Raw genomic sequence first — 23,708 nt, 5'->3', positions numbered from 1 at the left:
GAGCAGATCCTGGGGGCCTGAGCCCAGCTGCTCGTTCCCAGAGTTATTGGGCAGGTGGGGCAGGGAGGGGACCCTTGGTGGCTCATCGGAAGAGCTGAATGGGGAGGAAAGCACCACAGCGTCAGAGAGCAGGATTGCTCTGTGGGGTTTTCAAAGCACTTCTGAGCCCGGACCTAGGTCGCTCTTCAAGTCCACATCAGGGCCATTCCAAAAGAGCCTGATTGGTTTCATTCCCTCTAAGCATTGCAGGGTTGCTCCACAAGGGAGAGGTTCTGCGCTGCAGGCAGGCAGGCTCCTGGCTTTTCTCTGCTCAGAACTACCTTGAAGGTTCCTTTCTGCTAGGAAGGGCCTGTGGATGGCATCCCCAAGGGATGGAGATCCTGTTTTAATGGGGTCACCAGGGCTGGTGTTAGATTTGCTGGGCCCCAGGCTAAAATCAAAGTCTAAAGGCTTTGGCCCAGGTGGCAGGGTTAAGTTTTAGGCCCTTGCTATAGGAGTTAAGTGGGGGCTCAGCTTCTGGGGCAGGGCTCAGGCTTGGGGAGGTCAGACTGTAAGCTCACATTAATCGCTCCTGGACATGGAATCTCTGAGCCGATGAACCTGCAGTTACCCTGCGTACAGCCCAACAAACACCTCGACTGTCCCAGCATGGCCGGGGCACAGTGAGAGCTAAGCCTCTTCCAATGGGCTCTCTCAGCATTGCAAATCACAAGCTAAGGCTGCTGAGAGCACAACACGTCAGTGTCCCCGGGAGGCCCATCACTTCCCCCCCAACCCCCAACCCACCAGCATGTGGGTGAGAAGGGCACATGCGGACTACGAAATGGCAAGTTTCCAAGGACCTGAGACTTCGGGATGGAACCTGTGTTGCCTGCGCTGCTCACTCAGCTCCCTAGCCTCCCGCCTCTCAGCACCGATTCCTCTCTGCAGTCGTGCAGCCTGTTACAGAGAGGGCACACACTGTGCTCGCTCCTGGAGACGGCGATCGTTCTCTTTGCTTTCCTGCATCTAAAGTAAAAGGCAATTTGAACTGTGCCTCAATGATCCCAGTGCCAGTGGTGCTTATCTGGGGCCGGTCCCTGTGCTGCTCACATGTGGCTGATCCCTGGCTCCTGGGGTGCTGGGACAAGGCCGGTCCCCATGCCTGGGGTGCCCAGATCTGGCTGATCCTTGTGCCTGGGGCGCTCGGGCATGGCTGATCCTGTGAGTACCTGAAGGTCAGAGTAGAATGAAAGTGCTGGGGCTGAGCAAGGCAGTCAAGTAGCAAGAAATGCTAATGCCTCACCTGGGATCTGGCCCATCACACTTTGCTCATATGTCTAGTGCTTCCCAGGTTTCCGTGTGACAGACAGCCGTGCCACAAGCACTCTCCGAGAGCAGCACTCCTTGGGGACAACCTCACGAGACCTTCCCCCCATGCTCCTCATCTCCCCATCCTGCCCCCCACCTCCTATGAGTAGGACACTGACTTTCCTCTCCTGACTTTGTTCACAAACGGCTGTGGATGCAAAACTGTATTCACAAACTCCTAATTACCAAGCTGGGGCTGTCGCCTCATAATTAGCAATGCTGTGGCACTTTAATTGCTCAATTAAAATTGCCCACAAGGAAGGTTTAAGGTCTATTAAATTTGTTGATTGGTTCGTCAGCAGGAATCCCACGGACAAGAAAACAATCAACTGGCTTCCAGATTGTTAACGGGGCTCCCAAAGCCATTTCCAGCAGCCCTGTTCCACCAGGGCCACAGAGCCAGCCCACACTGGGGTCCTGAAACCTATTTGCTTGCTGTGTTTGTAAAGGCCTTGTGGTCCTGGTGTGCCAGACAGGCCATTTCACATTAGCACCATTGCCCCTCTCAAGATCACTGATTGGAAGGATCAGAGATGTCAGGTCACCTTTCCCCATCAGAAGACAGAAGCTGAAGGCTCCACCTGCTAATCCCAGCCCAGGGGCCACATCCAGCCTGAGTGGAGCTGGTCAAGGTCAGACACAGAGTTTTTTGAGTATCTGAGTCAGCCATGCCTGGTCAGTGTTCGCTATAGGTCAGCCATGCCCCAAGTCTGGTAAGTGTTCGCTATGGGTCAGGCGTGTCCCATGTCTGGTCAGTGTTCACTATGGGTCAGCTATGATACTTACAACCAGACAGATACAAGAGAAACATAGAGATAACATCAAGACCTCTATGTGATTTTCATCAACTTGACCAAGGCATGGTCAACAGAAACGGGCTCTGGAAAACACTTGGGCGAATTGGCTGTCCTGAAAAATGCATGAACATTCTTCAGTCTTTTCATGATGGCATGCTTGGTCACTCCTAAACAATGGAGAAACATCAGAACTATCAAACAGTACAAAGCAACATCTCCTTCTCAGTGATGCTGTTCGTTGCTTTTAAGGACTGCACGTTGAGCATACCTACTCAGTTCCGAACACATGGCAGTATTTTCAATCTCCAGAGATGCCAGGCTCACACTAAAGTGGTGACTACAACTAGCCATGTTCTTCTGTTGGCTGCTGACTGTGCATTGTTGGTCCATTCAGTGAAGGATGCACAGGACCTTTTTGCTCACTTTGTTACTTCTGCTCACTGCTTTGGACTCGCAGTGAGCCTCAAGAAGACAGAAATTACACCTCAGCCTGCTTGGAAAGAGCTCAGTACCCCAGTGATCACTGCTGCTGGTACAGTCCTAAAGGCTGCTGACAAGTTCTGCTACTGCAGAAGTGTACCGTCCTCTGAGATAAACGTGGATCATGATGTATCTGCTCAATTAGCCAAAGACAGCGCTGCCTTGGAAAACTGACCAAACGCCTGTGGAATGACTATGGTATTAGACTCCATACCAAGGTAGCAGTTTGTCAGGCAGTTGTCCTGAATATCCTGCTGCATGGCTCGGAGTCACCGCCATGTTTTGAAACTCAATCAATTCCATATGCGTTGTCCACATGAATTGGTGGGACAAAATTCCTAGCACAAAAGTTTTTAAGCTGTGTGGTGTCATGAGCATGGAAGCAATGCTTATGAACAGACAGTTTCACTGGACTGGTCATTTCATGAGGATGGAGGATACATGGATACCAAAGATGGTCTTCTATGGCCAGCTTGCTAAAGGAAAGGGCTCTGTTGGTGGTCAGTACTAGTGCTATAAAGACATCTTAAAGGCCAATGTGAAGTCATGCAACATATCTCCCAATGATATGGAAACTCTAGTTCAGGGCAGATTGTCCTGGTGGTAAACCACTGTACAGGCTCTTAACTACTGCGAGAGTCAGTGTATCCAGGCTCCAGAGGAAAAGCGTAGGATCCAAAAAGAACACACAAACGCCCGTAGTTGGCCTGTTTTTATGTGATGTGTAATTGGTTCTGCTGATCAAGGACTGGTTTAGTCGCTCACCAGCTGCATCATAGAAGACAAGATACATTGATTGATGGCTCAGTCCAAGAAGAAGATGATGATTCTAAGTATGGAGAATAAGCAGAAAGGACACATACTGCTCATAAACAAACATAACTATTAGATTTTGGCACCAGAGAGACTTGGTGGGATAATAGGGATGACTGAAACATTGGTACAGAAGAGTATAGATTGTTCAGAAAGGACAGGCAGGGTGAAAAGGAAGCACATATTGTCTTATATGTATACCTCGGACTGAGGTTGAGATGCATGTAGGAGACAGACTTGTTGAGAGTCTCTCTGTCAGGATAAAAGAGATTTAAAAAGGTGATGTCATGGTATGGGTCTACTGCAGACCACCTAACCAGAAAGAAGAGGTGGATGAGGCTTTTTTTAAACAGCCAACAAAATCATCCAAAGCACTAAACTTGATGCTGATGGTGGAGTTCAATTATCCAAACATTTTTGAGTAAAACAGTACAGCAGGGCACAGGTTATCCAGCAACTTCTTGGAATACACTGGCACAATTTTTCATTTCAGAAGGTGGAGAAAGCTACTGGGGCAAGTAGTTCTAAATTTGATTTTGACAAATAGGGAGGAACTGGTTGAAAATTTGAAAGTGGAAGTCAACTTGGGTGAAAATTATGAAATGACAGAGTTCATGGTTATAAGGAACAGTAGGAGGGAGAATGGCAAAATAAGGACAATGCATTTCCGCAAGGCAGACTGTAGCAAACTCAGGGAGTTGGTAGGTAAGATCCCATGGGAAACAAGTCTAAGAGGAAAAACAATTAAAGAGACGTTATTAAGGGCACAAGAGAAAACTGTTCCACTGCACACAAAAGAGAGGACATATGGCAAAAGACCACCCTGGCTTAACCAGGAGATCTTGATGTAAAAATCAAAAGAATCCTAAGAAAAGTGGAAAGTAGGTCAAACTACAAAGAAAGAATATCAATGAATATACAAATAAGTAGGGGCAAAATTAGACAGGCGAAGGCACAAAACAAGCTCAAACTAGGTAGACACACAAAGGGTAAAAAGAAAACCTTCTACCAGTATGTTAGAAGCAAGAGAAAGACCATGGGCAGCAGAGACTGGTCCATTAATCAATGGGAAGACCAGTACGAGAGAATATGGAAATGGCAGAAGAGCTTCTGACAGGGTGTTGTCACAGGAGACCCCCTGGAAATGTTCCCCAGTGTGCTGATCATGTCACTGACAACTGCTTTCTTGCACCCTACTACTGCCCACCACTCTGTGCTACTGAGCCATATCCTCTGCTCTCCCCCAGTCAGTGCAAAGTTGTGGTAACCACTCCCAAGCAGAACAGTGCAGACACTGATTTACTTCAGCTCTGGGAGAAGGCAGACCTAGGGCACAGCTCCTAGGAAACCAACCCCCCAAAGGGATCAAAACTCCAAATAAATCTGTTTCTCTCAAAAGTTTTGAACAGAATAAGCTTGTCAGGTAAGTCCCCTTCATCCATGAAAGGGAGATATGGGCAGTGGTGCTCCTCCCTGAAATAATTACTTACACTGGGCTTCATCAGAAACAAGAGTTTTTATAAGCATAAACACTGGGATTTAAGTGTTATAAGTAAAAACAGACAGATTAAAGTAGCTATCAAAATGAAATGAAAATGCACAGCTAGTTCTATCTTCCTTAAAAGATTTATTGTAGAGAGATTCAAACCCTAAAGAGCTATTCTCCTGTCAGGTAAAATCTTCAACCCAGAGTTGTTCTCTTTCTTTGATCTGGGTGAACAGCCTTTGTTCTCCTTGGGTGTGTCAGGCAGATTCCAAAGCTGACTGAAGACAAAGACCTGATAGATTCCCTTTGCTTAAATAGCCTTTCCCAGAGGGTGGCAAATCTTTGTTTTACAACCTTTCCCCCACGGAAAAACACTGGGTCAAAATTGCTTCCAGTACCAGGTGGGGTCCATCAAGCTCTCACATGGAACCCACAAGGAAAACGCAAAAAAGGAAGACCTTGGACATCGTGGAGAAGGTCTACTGAGATTGAAGGACAATAACTGGAGTACCCCTGGAGCCAGCTAGAAGTTTTGTCCCAAGACAGAATGAAGTGGAGGAGACTTGTAGATGACCTGTGCTCCATGCGGAGTACAAGGGTTAAATAGCAGTAGTAGTAGTAGTACCACCACCAGGTGGGATGGTCACATGTCTTTCTGGCACCAACCTCCTTTCAGACTTACAGGACAAACATGGCCATTTATAAGACATCAATTTGATGACCCAATCATTAGGGTTGGGGTAGGAAGAATGGCTGTCACTAGCATATTTACAGCTATAAACTGAGTTACAGTTCATATTTCAAACTTCACATAGAAGACTGACACATACACCAAAATAGAATATACAGATCTAGCAAACTGACATTAAAATTGGCAGGTTACATGAGATATTTTGTACAAAGTGTCTTCAAGTTATGTGTATTTATATTAATAAGCCAATTTTCATAAAGTTTGAGGAGAGAGAGGTCCATCACAGTGTTTAATGGCTTCTTTGTTTCAGTTTTCACCAAGAAGGTTGGTGGTGATTGGATGCTGAACGTAGAAAATGCCAGTGAAAACGGGGGAGGTTAAGAAGTTAAAATAAGAAAAGAACAAGTTAAAATTACTTAGATAAGTTAGATGCCTTCAAGTCACCAGGGCCTGATGAGATGCATCAAAGACTACTCAAGGAAATGACCGAGGAGATATTGGAGCCATAAGCTATTACCTTTCAAGAGCCATGTAATACAAGAGAGATTCCAGAAGACCACAAAAGGGTAATACAGTGCCCATCTATAAAAAGAGAAACAACCCACAGAATTACAGACCATTCAGTTTAACTTCTGTACCCAGAGAGATAAAGGAGCTAATAATCAAGGAATCTACGTGCAAACATCTAGAAGACAGTAAATTCCATTCAGTGTGGATTTGTAAAGAAGCAATCATGTCAAACCAACCTGACAGCCTTCTTTGATAAGATAGTAGGTCTGGTGGATAAGGGAGATGAAATAGATGTGGTATATCTAGATTTAGTAAGGCATTTGATAGTCTTGCATAACCTTCTCACTCACAAATAAAGTAGGGAAATACACCTTGGATGCAGCTACTACAAGATGGGTGCCTAATTGGTTGCATAACCATGGCCAGAGAGGAGTTCTCAAGGAGTTCACAGTCATGCTGGAAGGGCATACTTAGTGGGGTTCTGCAGAGATCAGTTCTGAGACCAGTTCTGTTTAATATAATCAGCAATAATTTACACAATGAGCTACTGAGTACACTTGTCAGGTCTGTGGACGACACCAAGCTGAGAGGGGTTGCAAGTGCTTTGGGGGATCAGACGGAAATTCAAAATTCAAATGATTTGGAGAAAGTGGAAAAATGGCCTCAGGTAAACAGGATGAAATTAAATAAGGATAAATGCAAAGTACTCCACTTAGAAAGGAAGAATCAGTTTCTACTACTACTTAACCCTTGTACTCTGCGTGGCGCACAGGTCTTCTACAAATCTCCTCCACTTCACCCTGTCTTGGGACAAAACTTCTAGCTGGCTCCAGGAGTAGCCCAGTTGTTGTCCTTCCATCTCACTAGACCTTCTCCACGTTGTCTGAGGTCTTCCTCTTTTGCATATTCCTTGCAGGTTCCATGTGAGAGCTTGATGAACCATGATGGCTTTCTGAGGCTGCGTCTACACATGCACGCTACTTCGAAGTAGCGGCACCAACTTCGAAATAGCGCCCGTCACGTCTACACGCGTCGGGCGCTATTTCGAAGTTAACTTCGACGTTAGGCGGCGAGACGTCGAAGTCGCTAACCTCATGAGGAGATAGGAATAGCGCCCTACTTCGACGTTCAACGTCAAAGTAGGGACAGTGTAGACGATCCGCGTCCCGCAACGTCGAAATTGCCGGGTCCTCCATGGCGGCCATCAGCTGGGGGGTTGAGAGATGCTCTCTCTCCAGCCCCTGCGGGGCTCTATGGTCACCGTGGGCAGCAGCCCTTAGCCCAGGGCTTCTGGCTGCTTCTGCGGCAGCTGGGGATCCATGCTGCAGGCACAGGGTCTGCAACCAGTTGTCAGCTCTGTGTATCTTGTGTTGTTTAGTGCAACTGTGTCTGGGAGGGGCCCTTTAAGAGAGCGGCTTGCTGTTGAGTCCGCCCTGTGACCCTGTCTGCAGCTGTGCCTGGCACCCTTATTTCGATGTGTGCTACTTTGGCGTGTAGACGTACCCTCGCAGCGCCTATTTCGATGTGGTGCCGCGCAACGTCGAAGTTGAACATCGACGTTGCCAGCCCTGGAGGACGTGTAGACGTTATTCAGCGAAATAGCCTATTTCGATGTTGGCTTCACGTGTAGACGTAGCCTGAGAGTGTGGCCTAGCCATCCCCCAACTGCTCTGTGATCACTCTGAGAGTTGCTATGTGGTCAGTACAGGATCTCTCGCTTCAGAAGCCAGCTTGTTGTTCCCTGAGCTGTCTATTGATTTCTGCCTTCCTTCTCTCCCGGAGAATCCTATTGAACACTTTCTTAGAATAGTAACGTGATGCCCCTCTAGTTCTTGCATTCCTTCAGGTTGCCTTTCTTTGGAAGCTTGTTTCCAGTCTTGTGGGATCTCTGCAGTGTCCCAAATAGATTATACATCATGTTGACTGATGTTTGACTACCTCCCATGATTGCTTCTCCGGGGACGTTGTTCGCACCAGGTGCTCTTCCACTTTTTAGGTGCGCTATGGCTTTTCTGATTTCTCCTTTTGGAGGTCTGCCGTTGTTAATTTGCAGCCGTATATTTGCAGGCAGTAACTCAGGATATTCCATGTGGGTGGTTCAGTAGCTCTTCAAAGTGTTCCTTCCATCTACTGAGCTGCTCACTTGGGTTTGCTAGCACACCCCTCTCCTTATCCTGTACATTAAGGTCTCAGAGTACACAACCCCGCTCTGATGCAGCTGATCCCCGATCCCTACAGTAAACCCTGGAAATATGCGATTTCCAGATGCATTTAACTCAATCCCCCTCTGGCCCTGGCTCAACCTTCCCAGCTCCGCATAGCCCCGGCTCAGCCCCCTCCCCCTCAGCTCTGCTCACCACCCTCACATAGCTCCTGCTCACCTCCCACCCCCACCTCTGGCTCCAGCTCACCACCCTTCAGGTATCAGAGGGGTAGCCGTGTTAGTCTGGATCTGTAACAGCAACGAAGGGTCCTGTGGCACCTTATAGACTAACAGAAAAGTTTCGAGCATGAGCTTTCGTGAGCACAGACTCACTTCTTCAGATGCTCAGGCATGACTCTGGCTCAATCCCCCTGGCCCCGGTTCAACCCCCCTGCCCACTCACCACCAATGCGCAGCTCCAGCTCACCCCTCACCTCCACACCCAGCTCTGGCTCCTGCTCACCACCTCTCACGCATGGCTCTGACTCAAACACACACCCACACACCCCCCAACTGTCCCAGTTCAACCCTCCACATGCAGCTCCAGTTCAACCTCCCACCCCACCCTGGTTTAAACCCCCTGTGTGTGGACCCCATTCAAATCCCTGCAGCCCAGTTCACCACCTCCATGCACAGGTCAGGCTCAACTCCACTCCTTGCTCCCCTGCAGCCCTAACCCATCCTAGGCTTAGCCCCCTGCTGTCCACGTCCCATGGCCCCCACCCACTGCCAGGCTTAACCATCCCCAACTGCCCCCCACATCCCAGGATTTACTTTTCTGGTGCTTCCCCAGCGCAGAACCTGTGTTCTGCTAGAGAAAAAGCCATAAGCCCACTTACACAAAATCCAATTTACACAAGGGTGCATGGAACAGAATCCTCGTGTAACTCAAGGGTCTACTGTGCTGGCTGACCCACTGTACACCGTGACCCAGCTAGCTTTCATGTGATGTTATAGAGCGCTTTCAGGTTTCTCCATCCTGCAGCTTGTTCGGCTTGTTGTGCAAGATTTTCCACAAAGTTCTTCTTCTTCTTAACTTTGTTGTTGGCTTCTGCGTACAGCGTCTGAGCTTCCATCTTGGCTGCTTTCCTGTCCATTTGTTCCTTCACTTTTCTCAGAGTTTCTGCTGTGATCCATTCTTTGTGATGCCCCGTCCTCTTTCACAATGCTTTATTGCAGGTTTCTTTTCAGGCTGTTTTGGTGTGTTCCCAAATTTGTTCCACGGTAGCATCGTTTAGGATGAGGTTTGCCAGAAGTGCATCTCTGTTGTACAGCTCCACTTGGGAACTGATTCTTGTCAGTTAAACACATACAAAATGGTAAATGACTTCTAGGACCCTGTACTGCAGAAAAGGAGCTAGGGGTCAAAGTGGATCACAAGCTAAACGAGTCAACACAGTGATACTATTGCAAAAAAACAAAAACTTTTCTGGGATGTTGTGACAAGACAGATTAGGCCCAGAAGCCGTCTGCTGGACCCTTGTGGCCTTGCCACTCCCTGCCCCAGAAAAGAGCAGTAGAGAAGTATTCCATACTCCCTAGAGTGGCTGTGTGAGAAACCAATCAGGGCCCAGTGAGTCAGTATAAATAAAGCTCTTGGTGTAGAGCCAGGCAGTTGCTCTCTGGAGCTCAAGGAGTGAAGACAGGACCGGCTGAAGTAACAGCAGTACCATGGACAGCTCACAGTGAAGAGCTTACTGTAGGCCCCCATTTATAGGAAGGCTGTGGATACACTGGAGAGGGTCCAGCGGAGGGCGACCAAAATAATTAGGGGGCTGGAGCATACGACTTATGAAGGTTGAGGGAATTGGGACTGTTTAGTCTGCAGAAGAGAAAACTGAAGGGGTACTTGTTAACAGCCTCAAACTTACTGAAGGGAGGCTGCAAAGAGGCTGTTCACAGTGGTCAAGGATGGCAGAACACAGAACAATGGTCTCAAGTTGCGGTTGGAAAGGTCCAGGTTGAACATTAGGAAAAACTTTTTCACTAGGAGGGTGGTGAAGCACTGGAATGGTCTACCCAGGGAAGTAGTGGATTCTCCATCCCTGGAGGTGTTTAAGTCTCGCCTCAACAAAGCCCTGGCTGGGCTGATCTGATGGGTTTGGTCCTGCCTAGGGCAGGGGGCTGGACTCAATGGCTCTTTTAGGTCTCTTCCAACTCTATTGTTCTATGATTCAATGATTCTACGACAGGACTGAGGCTGAAAGACAGCGGCTTGGCTGATGGGAAGGGCTGCAGAACCCTGTATAGGGAGCTGCTGGGACTTTATGGAGACAAAGCCCTAACACAAGGGCAAGGATGGCATGGAACTGTGGCAAAGTGGCCCAGAGAGTTAGAATAGCAGCAGAAGTTTAATGATCAGATTACAGCAAACAACTGTTGTTTAAGGGATCCCTGAGCCAGGACCCAGAGTAGTGGGTGAGCCTGGGCCTGCCCAAGCCCCATTATCTACTAGGTGAGAAGAAACCTGGTCCCCAGGCAACCCAGGGAAGGGAGCTCTGGAACACCTTCCCAGCCCAGAGCCAGAACAAACAGGAAGAGCATGTGGGCACACGCCATCAGCCATAAGAGGTGGCTTCACAAAAAGACGGTGAATCCACTACAGATGTCTTAACAGGAGAGTTGTAAGCAAGACAGCAGAACTAGTTCTTCCACACTACTCTGCGTTAGTTAGGCCTTGACTGGAGTATTGTGTCCAGTTCTGGGTGCCACATTTCAGAAGAGATGTGGACAAATAGGAAAAAGGCCAGAAAAGAGGAACTAAAATGATTAAATGTCTAAAAAAAGTGACCTGTGATGATAGGACACAAAGCAAGGGGCTTAAACTGAAGCAAGGGAGGTTTAGGCTGAAGATTAGGAAAACCTTCCTGTCAGGTGGGTTAAGCACTGGAACAGCTAGTTCCACTGGAGATTTTTAAGAGCAGGTTAGACAAACACCTGTCAGGGATGGTCTAGATGGTGCTTGGTCCTGCCACGAGCGCAGGGGACTGGTCTTGACCTCTCATGGTTCCTTTCAGTTCTATAGTTCTGTCCCTGACTTGCTGTCCTCTGGTCTGTGACCAAATACAACCCATCCCACAGTCACCCTGGGACCGTGGGCTGGAATGAAGCATCCAAACTCTTCAGCAAATAGGCACAGAGAATGAAGCTAACCAGAGAAATCAGGGCCAGGCCAAGAAAGAGCAACTCATTTCTCTGCAGGTGTTATTCCTAATGAACGTGTGTAACTGCCCACAGCGGGAAGGGAACCTGGGCCCTCCAGAGCTTAGTGGAGGAGCCTCTACAGTTTGAGCTCCAAGCCCGCGCTCTCTCAGCTCAGGCTGCAAAGCAGACTCGTGCTTTCTCCATGTAAGCGGTCTAAGCACCACTCCATGGGACAGAGACCCACACCCCTAGGTATGTGGGTTACATGTGCAAATGGGTCTGACCCCAGTGTCAGCACATTTCATACACCTCTTGCTCATGGTTTACTCATTCCTGTTTGTTCACATAAACACTTCCCCACAGACACTGCAGAGCCAGATACCACCATGGCTGACTCATGGCCTGAATGAATAGCTGATGGTCAGTTTCCAGAGAACACTGCTCCTGACTTGTAGTCACATGGCTTTATGCCAAACAGGTTTAATGGATTAGCTACATGCCCATAACTTGCAATCTACTGCACAGACTTTAATCCAACTTGCTGTAATAGCTGCTTTACACCCTGTGGCCTGCCACCAGGAGAAACCAGGCCATGGAGTCAATTTCTGAGAGCCATACAAGCAACAGGGCAGAGGAATTTAGGACTGGCCATTTCAGCAACTCCTCCTATCTCCTAGGGAGTGTGTGATGGTGACCCAAATGTGTACAGTCCTTGCCTCTGAACTGGACCATATATTCCCAGTCACCTGCAGAGTGGGACCTGGGAATGGCTGGTCAGCGCCCAGCAGTGCCACTCAGCACCCTTGAGGGGAAGTGGAAAAGAACCATGACTCCAGCTGGAAGTCCAAGTGCAGGCCACAGGACGTGATGGCCCCAAATGGAGCAACTGGAGTTAACAAGAGAGGAGCCCAGCTCCTGCACAGAGCCTTCAAGGCCTTTTGATGACTGAAAATGGCCAGACTCTGTGTTTTACTTGCCCACAGAATGACATGCCTTCACCTCCTTCCTGGCTGCAGGTAGCAGGGGCTGTGTCTGTTGGGACAGAGCTCATGCGATGACTGGAACAGAGGCACAATGCAACTGGCTTCCAGAACCCATGAAGCTGCTGTCCCTGGGGCAACTATGCAACCAAACCCCCACTGCTTGCCCTGGGGCTGCAGGATGGGATGAGGCCAGGTGTCTGTAGGCAGGCATGGGACGACGCTGATAATGGGACTGACAAAACAAGAAGGACACCATGGCAGTGAAGCCAATGGCGACACCACCGACCGTGAGCGACACGGTGGCGAGCACCTGGATGTCTCTGCACAGAGCCCGTGGGTCTGCCAGTCTGAGGAAAGAGGCATGCATTGTGTAGGTATCACAAGTGTGACACTGGTAGGAACTCACCCAAAGAGCCAGCTGGGAAACTCGGACAGAACTTCAGGCACCCAGCAGCTGCTGTGAGGTGTTGGGCGATGAAATAATTCTGCACCATGGGTGTAAGGAAAGTATCTGCTTACACTGCTTCAGATTTGTGCACTTTGAATGCCCTGGGTAGGGGAGGACGGCAGATCAGTCAGTGACCTCGCTGAAGGGCGGCGTCTCTGCAACCTAGAAGGTGTGGACAAGTGGGCAGAGCAGCAGAAGACCAGCCGGAAAACCAGAACTGAGGGGCTGCTGCACCGCATGGTGCTACAAGGGGACATGCTGATAAGAAAGCACTGTAACGAGCGTGTAGTAAATCCCAACATTAAAGCAACAGGAACCCAGGCAATAAATGACAGCCTGTCAATCACCCCTTCTCGGTGTCAGCTTGAGGGAGGGTGTGTCCAAGGAATATATTTACACACAGAAGCAAATGGATACAGGTCTTTGGATCGAAGGTTCAGGTGCTCGATATGGGCAGAGTTAATTTTTCATAGCGAAAAGGGCCTTTCTGGGGAGATTTATAGCCTGAGTGGATGGTCGAAAGTGGAAATTAGCCGTTTTAATTGTCAGGCAGACAAGAGCCTGATTCCAGCAGCTACCACCCCAGCAATTCTTCATTCCCTGCCACTGGGATGAGACAATATAAATCACTTCGTGGAGCCATAATCATCTTTATATTAATAGCAGGGAAATTCTGTTTTGGCCAGGAGAAGAAATGAAAGACAAGAGACTTTGCCTTTATAGCAGTGTTTAAAATGCGAATCCAGATTAATTTCCTGGTGCCTTCCCCAGCCAGACACCTTATTTGTCAAAGCTAAAGATGTTTGAACAGTGGATGCCTTCTCCCTTCTCTCCCCGTTGTTCTAAGTACCTGCCAGAGTGATGGAAGACAGGTCAGGAAAATGGACCATGGACAATGCACTTCTGAACCTGTCAGTGCTGGGGGATGGGAGGCTGGAGCAGCAGAGCTGGGGACCGATGAACCCCAGGCCAGATGTAGGATGAGGCTTATGGGCACCCAGCATAGAATCATAGGCCTAGACAGAACCTCAACAGACCTCTGCACTTACAGCTGGACCAAGCACAATCTAGATGATCCCAGACAGATGTTTATCTAACCCGTTCTTAAATATCTTCACCAATGGATATTCCACAACCTCCCTGGACAATTTATTCCAGTGCTTAACCACACTGACAGTGAGGAAACTTTTCCTAACGTCCAACCTAAACCTCCCTTTGCTGCAATTTAAACCCATTCCTGTTTGTCCTATTCTCAGATATTAAGGAGAAAAAAAAAATGTCTCCCTCCTCCTTGTAACACCCTTTTAGATCCTTGAAAGCTGCTATCATGTCCCCTCCCAGTCTTCTCTTTTTCAAACTAAACAGATCTAATTATTTTAATTGTCCCTCATTGGTCCCACTTTCATCATTTTTGTTGTTCTTCTCAGGATCTTCTTCAGTTTCTCAATGGACACAGTATTCCAGCTGAGGCTTACTCAGTGCAGAGTAGAGCGGAAGAATTACTTCTTGAACCTTGCTCACAACACTCCTGTTAATGCAGCCAAGAACTATGTTTGCGCTTTTTTTTTTTTGCAACAGAGTCACACTGTTGACTCATATGTAGACCCCTGGATCCCCTTCTGCAATGCTCATTCCAAGACAGTCACTTCCCATTTTGTATGTGCGAAACTGATTGCTCCTCCCTAAGTGGAGTATTTTGCATTTGTCCTTCTTAAACTTCATCCTGTTTACCTCTAGGCCATTTATCCAGTTTGTCAAGATCATTTTAAGGTATATCCCTATCCTCCAAAGCACTCACTATCCCTCCCAGCTTGGTATCATCTGCAAACTTTAGAACCCTACTCTCTATGTCATTATGTAAATCACTGATTAAGATATTGAAAAGAACCAGTCCCAGAACTGATCCCTCCAGAATTCCAGTCATAAGGCCCTTCCAGCATGACTGTGAACCACTGATAACTAATCTCTGAGAATAGTTATCCAACCAGTTATGCACCCACCTTACAGTAGTTCTAGCTAGGTTGTATTTCCCCACTTTATTTATCAGAAGGTTATGTGAGACTATGACAAATTCCTTACTAAAATCTATGTAAACCACATCTACCACTTCCCCCTTATCAACAAGGCTTGTTACACTTTCTTCTGGAAGGGCTTGAGTTCAGAAGAACAACGCCTCTTGGGAGTTGGATTTGCTGTTCAGAACACTCTCCTGAAATCTATCAATACGCCCACAGGTGAATCGAAACATATTATATCCCCTGAAGCTCTGCACCAGGTCAGGATATGTCAACATCATCAGTGCTTACGTACCCATGTTGACATTATGCGCCAAAGACAAGGACCACTTTTATTATAATCTTCAGAAAGTTATTGACTCTTTTCCAACTGGCGAACAACTGCACATCCTTGGCAACTTCAACGCTAGAGTTGGGTGAGACCATCAGTCCTGGCCCGTTTGCGTCTGTCATCATGGTATTGGGAAAATGAACAAAAATGGTCAAAGGCTTCTTGATTCAGCTCTCAGAATCAGCTCTGCCATCACTAATACTTTCTTTAACTTGAAAGAGTGTCGCAAGGTTTCATGGTGTCACCCCAGATCTGGTCACTGGCATCAACTTCACCTTGTACTGGTATGCAGGAAACAGCTCAACACTGTCAAAATTACACACACTTATCACAGTGCAGATTGTGACACTGATCACTCCTGGATCATCAGCAGAGTGAAAATCATCCCAAAGAAACTCTATATGACAAAGGAATGCAATAAGCCAAAAATCAGTACCCTCAAAACCAGAGATGCACTGAAATACTCTGTCTTCAAGGATGATCTCACCTGCAAAATGGAACACAAACCTGACCAACAAACCATTGATGAAACATGGCCCATGTTGAGAGACGCAAATATACGAATGTGCTAAATCTGCCTTTGGAACATGTAAATTCTCCAACAAAGACTGGATCGACGAAAATGCTGACATTCTTGGGCCTCTTCTTGAGGAAAAACTCAAGGCACATCTGAATAACGTAAAGAACCCATACTAAAGCACAAGAGATCAACTTTGACATCAAAAGGCATCTGATCTGGGCGACCTGAAAACCATGTATGATGCATTGAAGAAAGCACTCAGACCAAACATTACCAAAGTCGCCCCACTGAAGCATTTAAATGGACAGGCAACCACAGACAAAAAGCTGCAGGTGTCCAGATGGGTGGAACACTACTCAAGTCTTTAATCCCACGAGCACACAATACAGCCTGAAGTTGACAATCTCATCCCAACTCTTCCAGAAATGTCTGAGCTAGATGCAGAGCCTATAGAGGAGGAACTTTCTCAAGCTCTTGATGCTCTCTCCAGTGGAAAAGCACCATGAAAGGACAGAATTCCAGCTCAAGTGCTGAAGGCACACAAGGCTGTGCTCTTCCCGTTCCCCTATGATTTACTCCTAAAATATTGGAGAGCAGGTGATGTCCCACATGATATGAAGGGTGCAAACGTCATCACTCTCTATAAAAGCAAAGGCAAGAAGGGGGACTGCAGCAACTACAGATGCATCTCGTTACTGAGCATCACAGGCAAAACACTCACCCCTGTCATTCTCAAATGCCTGCAGAAACTCACAGTTTGAATCTATCCAGAAACACAATATGGCTTCAGGGCTGGCAGGTCAACAACGGACGTGATTTTCTCACTTTGACAACTACAGGAAAAATGCAGAGAACAAGGAAAGCTGTTATTGATAGCATTTGTGGACTTAACAAAGGTGTTTGACACAGTCAGTAGATCAGGACTATTCAGACTATTAACCAAGATTGGCTGCCCACCAACCCTACTCAAGCTCATAACATCCTTTGACAAAAATATGAAAGCAACAGTGCAATATGATGGATCTGCGTTGGAACCATTTGCAACGAACAGTGGAGTCAAACAAGAGTGTGTTCTTGCCCCTACCCTCTTTGGCATATTCTTCTCAGTTCTACTCAATTGCCCATTTCAAAACTCACACAGCGATGTATTTCTCCGCACATGATTAGATGGCTCTCTCTACAACCTGGCAAGACTCAAGGCCAAAACTAAGGTCAAGAAAGTCCTCATCAGGGAACTCCTCTTCGCAGATGATGCAGCTCTTGTTGTTCATAATGAAGACACGCTACAGTAACTGATGGATTCTCTATCCAGAGCCTGCAAGTTGTTTTCCCTTGACATAAGCATGAAGAAAACTGTTGTATTCTCTCAAGTTACACCTCGGCGACCCAATGTCATTCTGGATAACAGCCCATGAGATGTGGTTCAACAGTTCTGTTACCTTGGATCTACTGTCAACACAAACTTATCCATGGACAAAGAACTGAACAACAGAATCGGAAAGGCAGCTACGATTTTTGGCAGACTAACAAAATGAGCATGGAACAATCCTAAACCGACAGTGAAAACAAAGATACTAATCTATCAGGCATGTGTATTGAGTATTCTGCAATATGGTTCTGAGGCATGGACCACCTACTCGAATCAGGAGAAAAAACTGTGAGGGAGGGATAGCTCAGTGGTTTGAGCATTGGTCAGCTAAACCCACAATTGTGAGCTCACTCCTCAAGGACGCCATGTAAGGACTGGGGCAAATAGATGTCAGGGATGGTGCTTGGTCCTGACAAGAGGGCAGGGGACTGGACTAGATGACCTCCCAAGGCCTCTTCCAGCTCTAGGAGATGTGTATCTCCAACTATATCATTACTACTGTAACTGAACAGCTTCCATCTTCACTACCTCCACAGAATTATGAATATAAACTGGCAAGACAAAGTTTCAAATGCAGATGCCCTGTCAAGATCTGGCATACCCAGCCTCATAGCGATCCTCTACAGCAGAAGATTACGATGGCTTGGTCATGTGAGAAGAATGGGTGACAAACATCTTCCCAAAGAAATCCTCTCTGGTAAACTGTCATGTGGGTTGAGAACAAGAGGAAGACCAAAGCTAAGATTCAAGGATACGTGCAAAAATGCCATAAAGAAATTCAACATGGATCCAAAATCCTGGGAATCTACATCATCAGATCAAAATACTTGGTGACGATTGCTATGACAAGGCACGTCATCCTTTGATAATATACGTGCAAGCCATGGGAAAGAACTTCATCTTAGAAGGAAAAACTCTCAGACTCAAGAATTCAGAAACAGACTGACGTGCGGTTACTGCAATCGACCGTGCAAATCCAGTGTTGGACAGATAAGCCAGGAGAGCAGCTGCAGACTCAAACGCTGCCCATAGATCCTCACTACCGCTAACCACCACCTCTCGAGACAAAAAGGGGACACACAGTGTAATCCTACCAAAGAAAGCAGTCAGGTTGGTGTGCCATGATGCGTTCCTCACAAATCCACGCTGGCTGTTACTCATTATCTTCCAGATGGGTTCCTAAATTATTTGCTCCATTATCTTCCCTGACAGAGTCAGTGGGACCGTTACTGCTGCTGGCGGTGATGGCCAGAACCAGCTCTGGGTGCACACCCCTGCCACTGCCAGACTTTGACCAAGGTGAGCAGGGCTGCCACTCAGGGAGAATTGCTAATGGGAGCACACTGGAGATGTTCTGTCCCATGTGAACTTACCTGCGGCCAGCCAGCTGGGCAGGAGCAGAGGCACTGCAGTCAGCCCAGCCAGCATCATGGAGGAAGAGAGGTACTCGCTTATCTCAGGTAACCCCCCTGGTTTGGTAGGAGCAGCAGCAGGGGTGGGCTCCCCGGGAGGCTCATTCTTCTCCCTGGGCCAGCAGGTCCATGTGGGGAGTGGGTGAAGCAGGCTGTGTTGGAAAAGGCTCAGGGTGAGTAGCTGAGGTTGTGGGAGGAGCTGAGGAAGGGGCATGTTTGTGCAGCTTCTCCCTGTGTCCTGGCTGGCTGGGGTTTGGAGCAGCCCTGCTATCTGGGTGTGAGCCAATGCAGAGCGGGGGTCAGCAACCTTTCCCAGGCGGAGGGCCGAAATTTGACCTGTCCAAGGGCCGGTGACACTTTTTAAACTAATTAATAGCCCTACTTACAACAGCTTTATTAACAAACAACTCAAGAGGCAGAGCTCTGCCACGTAGGTGCTGGTTGGTTGCATTAGCCGGTCTTGTGTCAAACCACAGGCGGCCTGGCTTTGAGTGAGCTCCCACCTGCATGGGGAAGGATGGGGGGTGCTCAGCTTGGCTCATGTGCCACTCTTAGCAGACGTGCCAGGGGTTGCTGACCCCCGAGGCAGAGCAAGTCTGGGTCCACCCCCTCTTTACTGTCCCATTCCCCCTAGCAGCCCCACTTGTCCAGGAAAGGGCTCGCTCTCTTCCCCAGCTTTGCTAGCTGGAGTGGTGCACACATCTCTCTACCACGTGAGCAACAGGCTAACCCAGGCTGCTGCTGCAGCCTGCCTGCTCCCATCCCATCCCTGCCCTTCAGAGAGGTGACACATGGCGGAGGGACATGCACTGCACTGGGTCACACTACTGCCCACTCAGTTTTCTGCCAGGGTCTGCCAAGGACAAGTGCAGAGTCCTGCACTTAGGACAGAAGAATCCCAAGCATTGCTCCAGGCTGGGGACTGACTGGCTACGCAGCAGTTCTGTAGAAAAGGACCTGGAGATGACAGTGGATGAGAAGCTGGATATGAGTCAGCAATATGCCCTTGTAGCCAAGAAAGCTAAGAGAAGAATTGGAATGGGAGGGGCTGGGCTTTGATAGCAGCTCTCAGCTTCCTGAAGGGAGTTCCAAAGGGGATGGAGAGAGGCTGTTCTCAGTGGTGACAGATGGCAGAACATGCAGCAATGGTCTGAAGTTACAGAGGGAGGTGTAGGTTGGATATTAGGAAAAACAGTTTCCCCAGGAGGGTGGTGAAGTGCTGGAATGCGTTACCTAGAGAGGTGGTGGAATCTCCATCCCTAGACGCCCTAACCTGACGAAGCTCTGGCTAGGATGATTTAGGTGGATTGGTCCTGAACGGGATTCTTTTTCATTTGACTGTTTCTCATCAGATCTTACCCACATTTTACCATCTTCCATCCTCTCCTCTTATTTACTAGAGTTACCAAATGAAATTAATAGGCAGCAGGTTTAAAAGAAATAGAAGGAAGTATTTCCTCACACAAGACACAGTCAGCCCATGGGACGCCTCACCAGAGAAGGTTGTGAAGACCAGGCCTTTAACAGGGTTCAAAAAAAACCTAGGTAAATTCATGGCTAATAGGTCCATCAATGGCTATTAGCCAGGATGGGCAGGGCTAGTGTCCCTAGCCTGGTTGTCAGAAGCTTGGTGTGGGTGACAGGAAAGGGATCGTTCCCTCGGGGCACCTGGCTTTGGCCACTGTCAGCAGACAGGACACTGAGCTCAAGGGTCTGACCCAGTCTGGCCGTTCTGTTTAGAGAACCTCTGTTAATTCACCTCCCCATCTCCTGCCCACTGGAGGGGTGTGTCTGTCTGATCCATGTGCTCCTCTGCACTGACCGGCTCTCCCCAGCCCTCATTTTTAAAACTGCTCAATGACCTTTTTAAGTTTAAAAATTTGCCAGCCATCTGTTCGATCAGTCTATGCAGTGGTGAAGTATCACAAGGCAGGAGCAGTAGGAGACAGGCTCATAGCACTGCAGATTTAAGGGGAGACTCCAATCTCTTTGCTCTGCCAAGAAAAATAACAACTGGTTACTGCTACTGCCTGACTGTGATCTGTCTTGGGACCCTGGCACTCAGGGTGGAGGAACCAGCACTGGATTTGTGCAACAGATTTCCAATAAGGACAGTAGGGCTAGTTACAAATTACCTAGTCAAAGGTGATCTTCTGCCTGTCCCACCCCTACAGCTTTATCCACAATGTGCCAACAGGAACCCTCCACCAGCAGAAAGAAGTCCTCCCAAACACCCAACTCGGGTTAAGCCGACAATCACATGTATCCCCGGATGACATTACAATCAAAGACACTGGGAGAGGTGGACTTTAAGAAGTTAGCTCTTATTCTGCCTGTTCTCCCAACTCCAAGTTGACTTCCCAGCAGAAAATGGTCCCAGAAGAACCTGGATCATTTCTGCTCTGGCTGTGGAAAGTTCTAACCTTGCATCAAGTCTTGTAGGTCAAAACAGCACCATTTACCTCACCCCTCAATTCAAATAAAGCGCCGGGCCCATGTTTGATATGCTGGCGCTCTGCTCCTCTAAATACCTGGCATAAAGAAATCAACAGCAAACAAATCTGCACCGAGAGGTCTCCCGGGGAGCCCAGCAACAGAGTTCTACACACACACACAGCCCCAGACCAGCAGCACAGCCTGCTCCCCAGGCTTCCTTATCACAGTTTATTCAGTCAGCAGCTGAACCTCTTCCTGATGTGGGGGAGGACCAGGGGAATCTCCTCTACAGCCCTGGGGGCTGTGGTGGCAGCTCTGGATGGCAACATGATCAAGGCGATAACCTTGTTTAAAGCACCTCAAGGCCTCTTTTGTTTGCTTTGCTGTTCACTCCCTGTCAAAGAGAGGTGATGAACACAGTGCTTAGGTGTGTGGGAGGAAGGGCTCTTCTCCCTGGCAGCGAACCGCTCACAGGAGTCCTGGATCTTGTGCATTGAGCAGGTCCCAGGGACATGGCCAGCATAAAGTCATAGCTTTCTACAAAGCCAGATTCCTGGCCAAGGTTACCAGTCACAGTGCTGGGGATAACCCCCCCCCCGCATCTTTCTAACATGCTCACAGACTGTCGTTTGCATGGCTGCTTCACTCGCAGCTCAGAGAGGAAAGGGAGCCACTGGCCAAGCATGTTTCATGCCTGGTTAGCCAATTTCTGGCCAAGGTCACTATTGGGTTCCTCTGCCCTGTCTGGATTACAGCCGCTGCAGGGCAACGGCGACTTGTCAATAAAAGATCAGATAAAATAAATAAAATCCCCCACTCCTGCCGCACCAAGATCCACTGGGATCCTTGAGACCATTCCTGTGGTGAGAACACAATGTGCAACATGGAGGTTCTAGGGCCCATTTTGACCTGTGGGTATGGTTGTACCCAGCCCTCCTCCGCAATGAGTACTTAGCATCCCAGCCTCCTTCCCCTTCAAGAGGTAATCAGTAGCACAGAGAGACTTACCCACACACGAATCCCTCTGCTCTTGGTAGCCAGCACTGCACACGCATTTCCCAATGGGCACCAGCCATTCCCCCTCAGCACTGCAATACATTTTGGGGGTGTCTCTCTCCTCCGAGTGCCCCACACACTCGCCCCGCACCTCCACCAAGGAGGAGGAGTCCGCCCCGGTCACCACCTCGGAGAAGGCTGCCAGGTTGCGGACCGTGGCGGGGCACTTCTTGTAATATACCCGGACAGAGACGATGGCAATGCAGGCCCCTATGTCCTGGAAGGCCAGGTAAAAGCCCCGCTTGCTCAGGGGTCCCACGCCCCGCACCTCGGTGTTGAGCTTCAGGCGTCTGACCCCCAGGTCCGCACCGGTGAAGCTCTCGTCAGCCGCAATGGTGTCGATCTTCACAAACTGGCTGTCCCGGGTGCTGGCACCTAGGTCCCGGTCAGACTCCAGGTAGTAGAGATTGAAGGTCTCCTTGCAGGTGCCCAGCACCCCTGGCATACTGTTACAGTCCCGCAGGGTGAACTTGATCTCTGCGTAAACCCGACGGGCACCGTCCCGTTGGACCCAACTGGTCCGCAGCCAATTGTTCTGGTTCGGGGTCATGACATTACACACCTGGTAGGTGTGGATAGGGCTGAAAAATTCATCCATTTCATTGATAGAATCCCACTGCGGGACAGAGGGGGAGAGGTTAGTATGAACATGCATGTCAGCCATCCATGGGCACCCGTTAACAGAGTGCTCAGGACTGCAGCTGTCCAATTATCTACTGTGAATAAAACTGACTGTGAATTTGGGGGGGGCTCAGTGGGCCAATGAGATTTAGTTGCACAAGCCCCCAGAGCTGCTGGGATTTGTGCTTCCAAATCCCATAGGCACTTTTGAAAAATCCCCTATTCCTTGGGCTCTTTTGATATCTGCAAATTGTTGGTAAAACCACTCCGATTCCCCTGGGCGCGCTCCCTGTTCATGGTGGGGGCAGCTCTCAGCTTTAGGATGCTCACAAACTGTCCCCTGCAGGGAGGCGCTGTTACTAACAGCGTGGGATTATCCCCTCGGTCTCTGCGTCTGCTCCTGGACTGGATGACACACTTTGTACAGCGATGACTGTTGAATGACAAACACCAAGCAATGCAGGTTCCAGCACAAACTATCTTAACTGCAGAGTTCTGTGATACCAGGCCTGAAAAGTTTGTCGGTGCATGAATTAACCAAACTCCTGCCAACACACTGCATCAGCTTCCTTCCATCCCCTGGCACCAGGAGTGGGCCCACAGGGCCTCTGGCCAACCGCCTGCATTGTCTTTTCTCCTCTCTAACTAAAAGAGCACCTTGAAGTTTGCTATTTTTGGAGAGGGCTCCAGAAATCAGCTGGAGCCACCAGGCGGAACCAAGTCCTGGCATAAACCAAAGGTTTGGGCTCCACGAAATCCACCATAATAATCCCTGCTCAAGCCTCCCTCTCTGAGACGTGTTTGGCGTGAGTGGTAAAGACCCTAGACTGGGGAGCAGCTCGTGATGTCCTGCTGGTGTCTGACTAGCAAACGCTGTGGCTGCATAGAGCGCTGCTGGCCCTGGCGAGGTGGTCTGGGGAATCTCCCAGCTCCTCCTTCCATACTGCTTTTTGGGCATCTGCTCTGACCCCAAGGGTCTTGGTTCAGGGCACTGTTCTGAACCTCACACTAATGGGGCTCTGGTCCAGGCTTCCTCTGAGTCT

At 48.6% G+C, this 23,708-nt stretch overlaps 1 protein-coding gene across 1 annotated transcript in view; it reads right to left on the bottom strand.

The window, feature by feature from the left end:
- Positions 1-23,708, bottom strand: part of EPHA8 (EPH receptor A8) — a 74,500-nt gene that overhangs the window by 38,936 nt on the left and 11,856 nt on the right. The window contains exon 2 of the mRNA XM_074975916.1: positions 21,997-22,660. Within this exon, the coding sequence (XP_074832017.1) occupies positions 21,997-22,660 (664 nt within the window). The remainder of the gene's footprint in view (positions 1-21,996; positions 22,661-23,708) is intronic.

Source organism: Carettochelys insculpta, chromosome 23 (assembly GCF_033958435.1).
Source record: "Carettochelys insculpta isolate YL-2023 chromosome 23, ASM3395843v1, whole genome shotgun sequence".
Classification (NCBI taxonomy): Eukaryota; Metazoa; Chordata; order Testudines; family Carettochelyidae; genus Carettochelys; species Carettochelys insculpta.
This window is presented reverse-complemented; position numbering and strand designations above follow the sequence as displayed.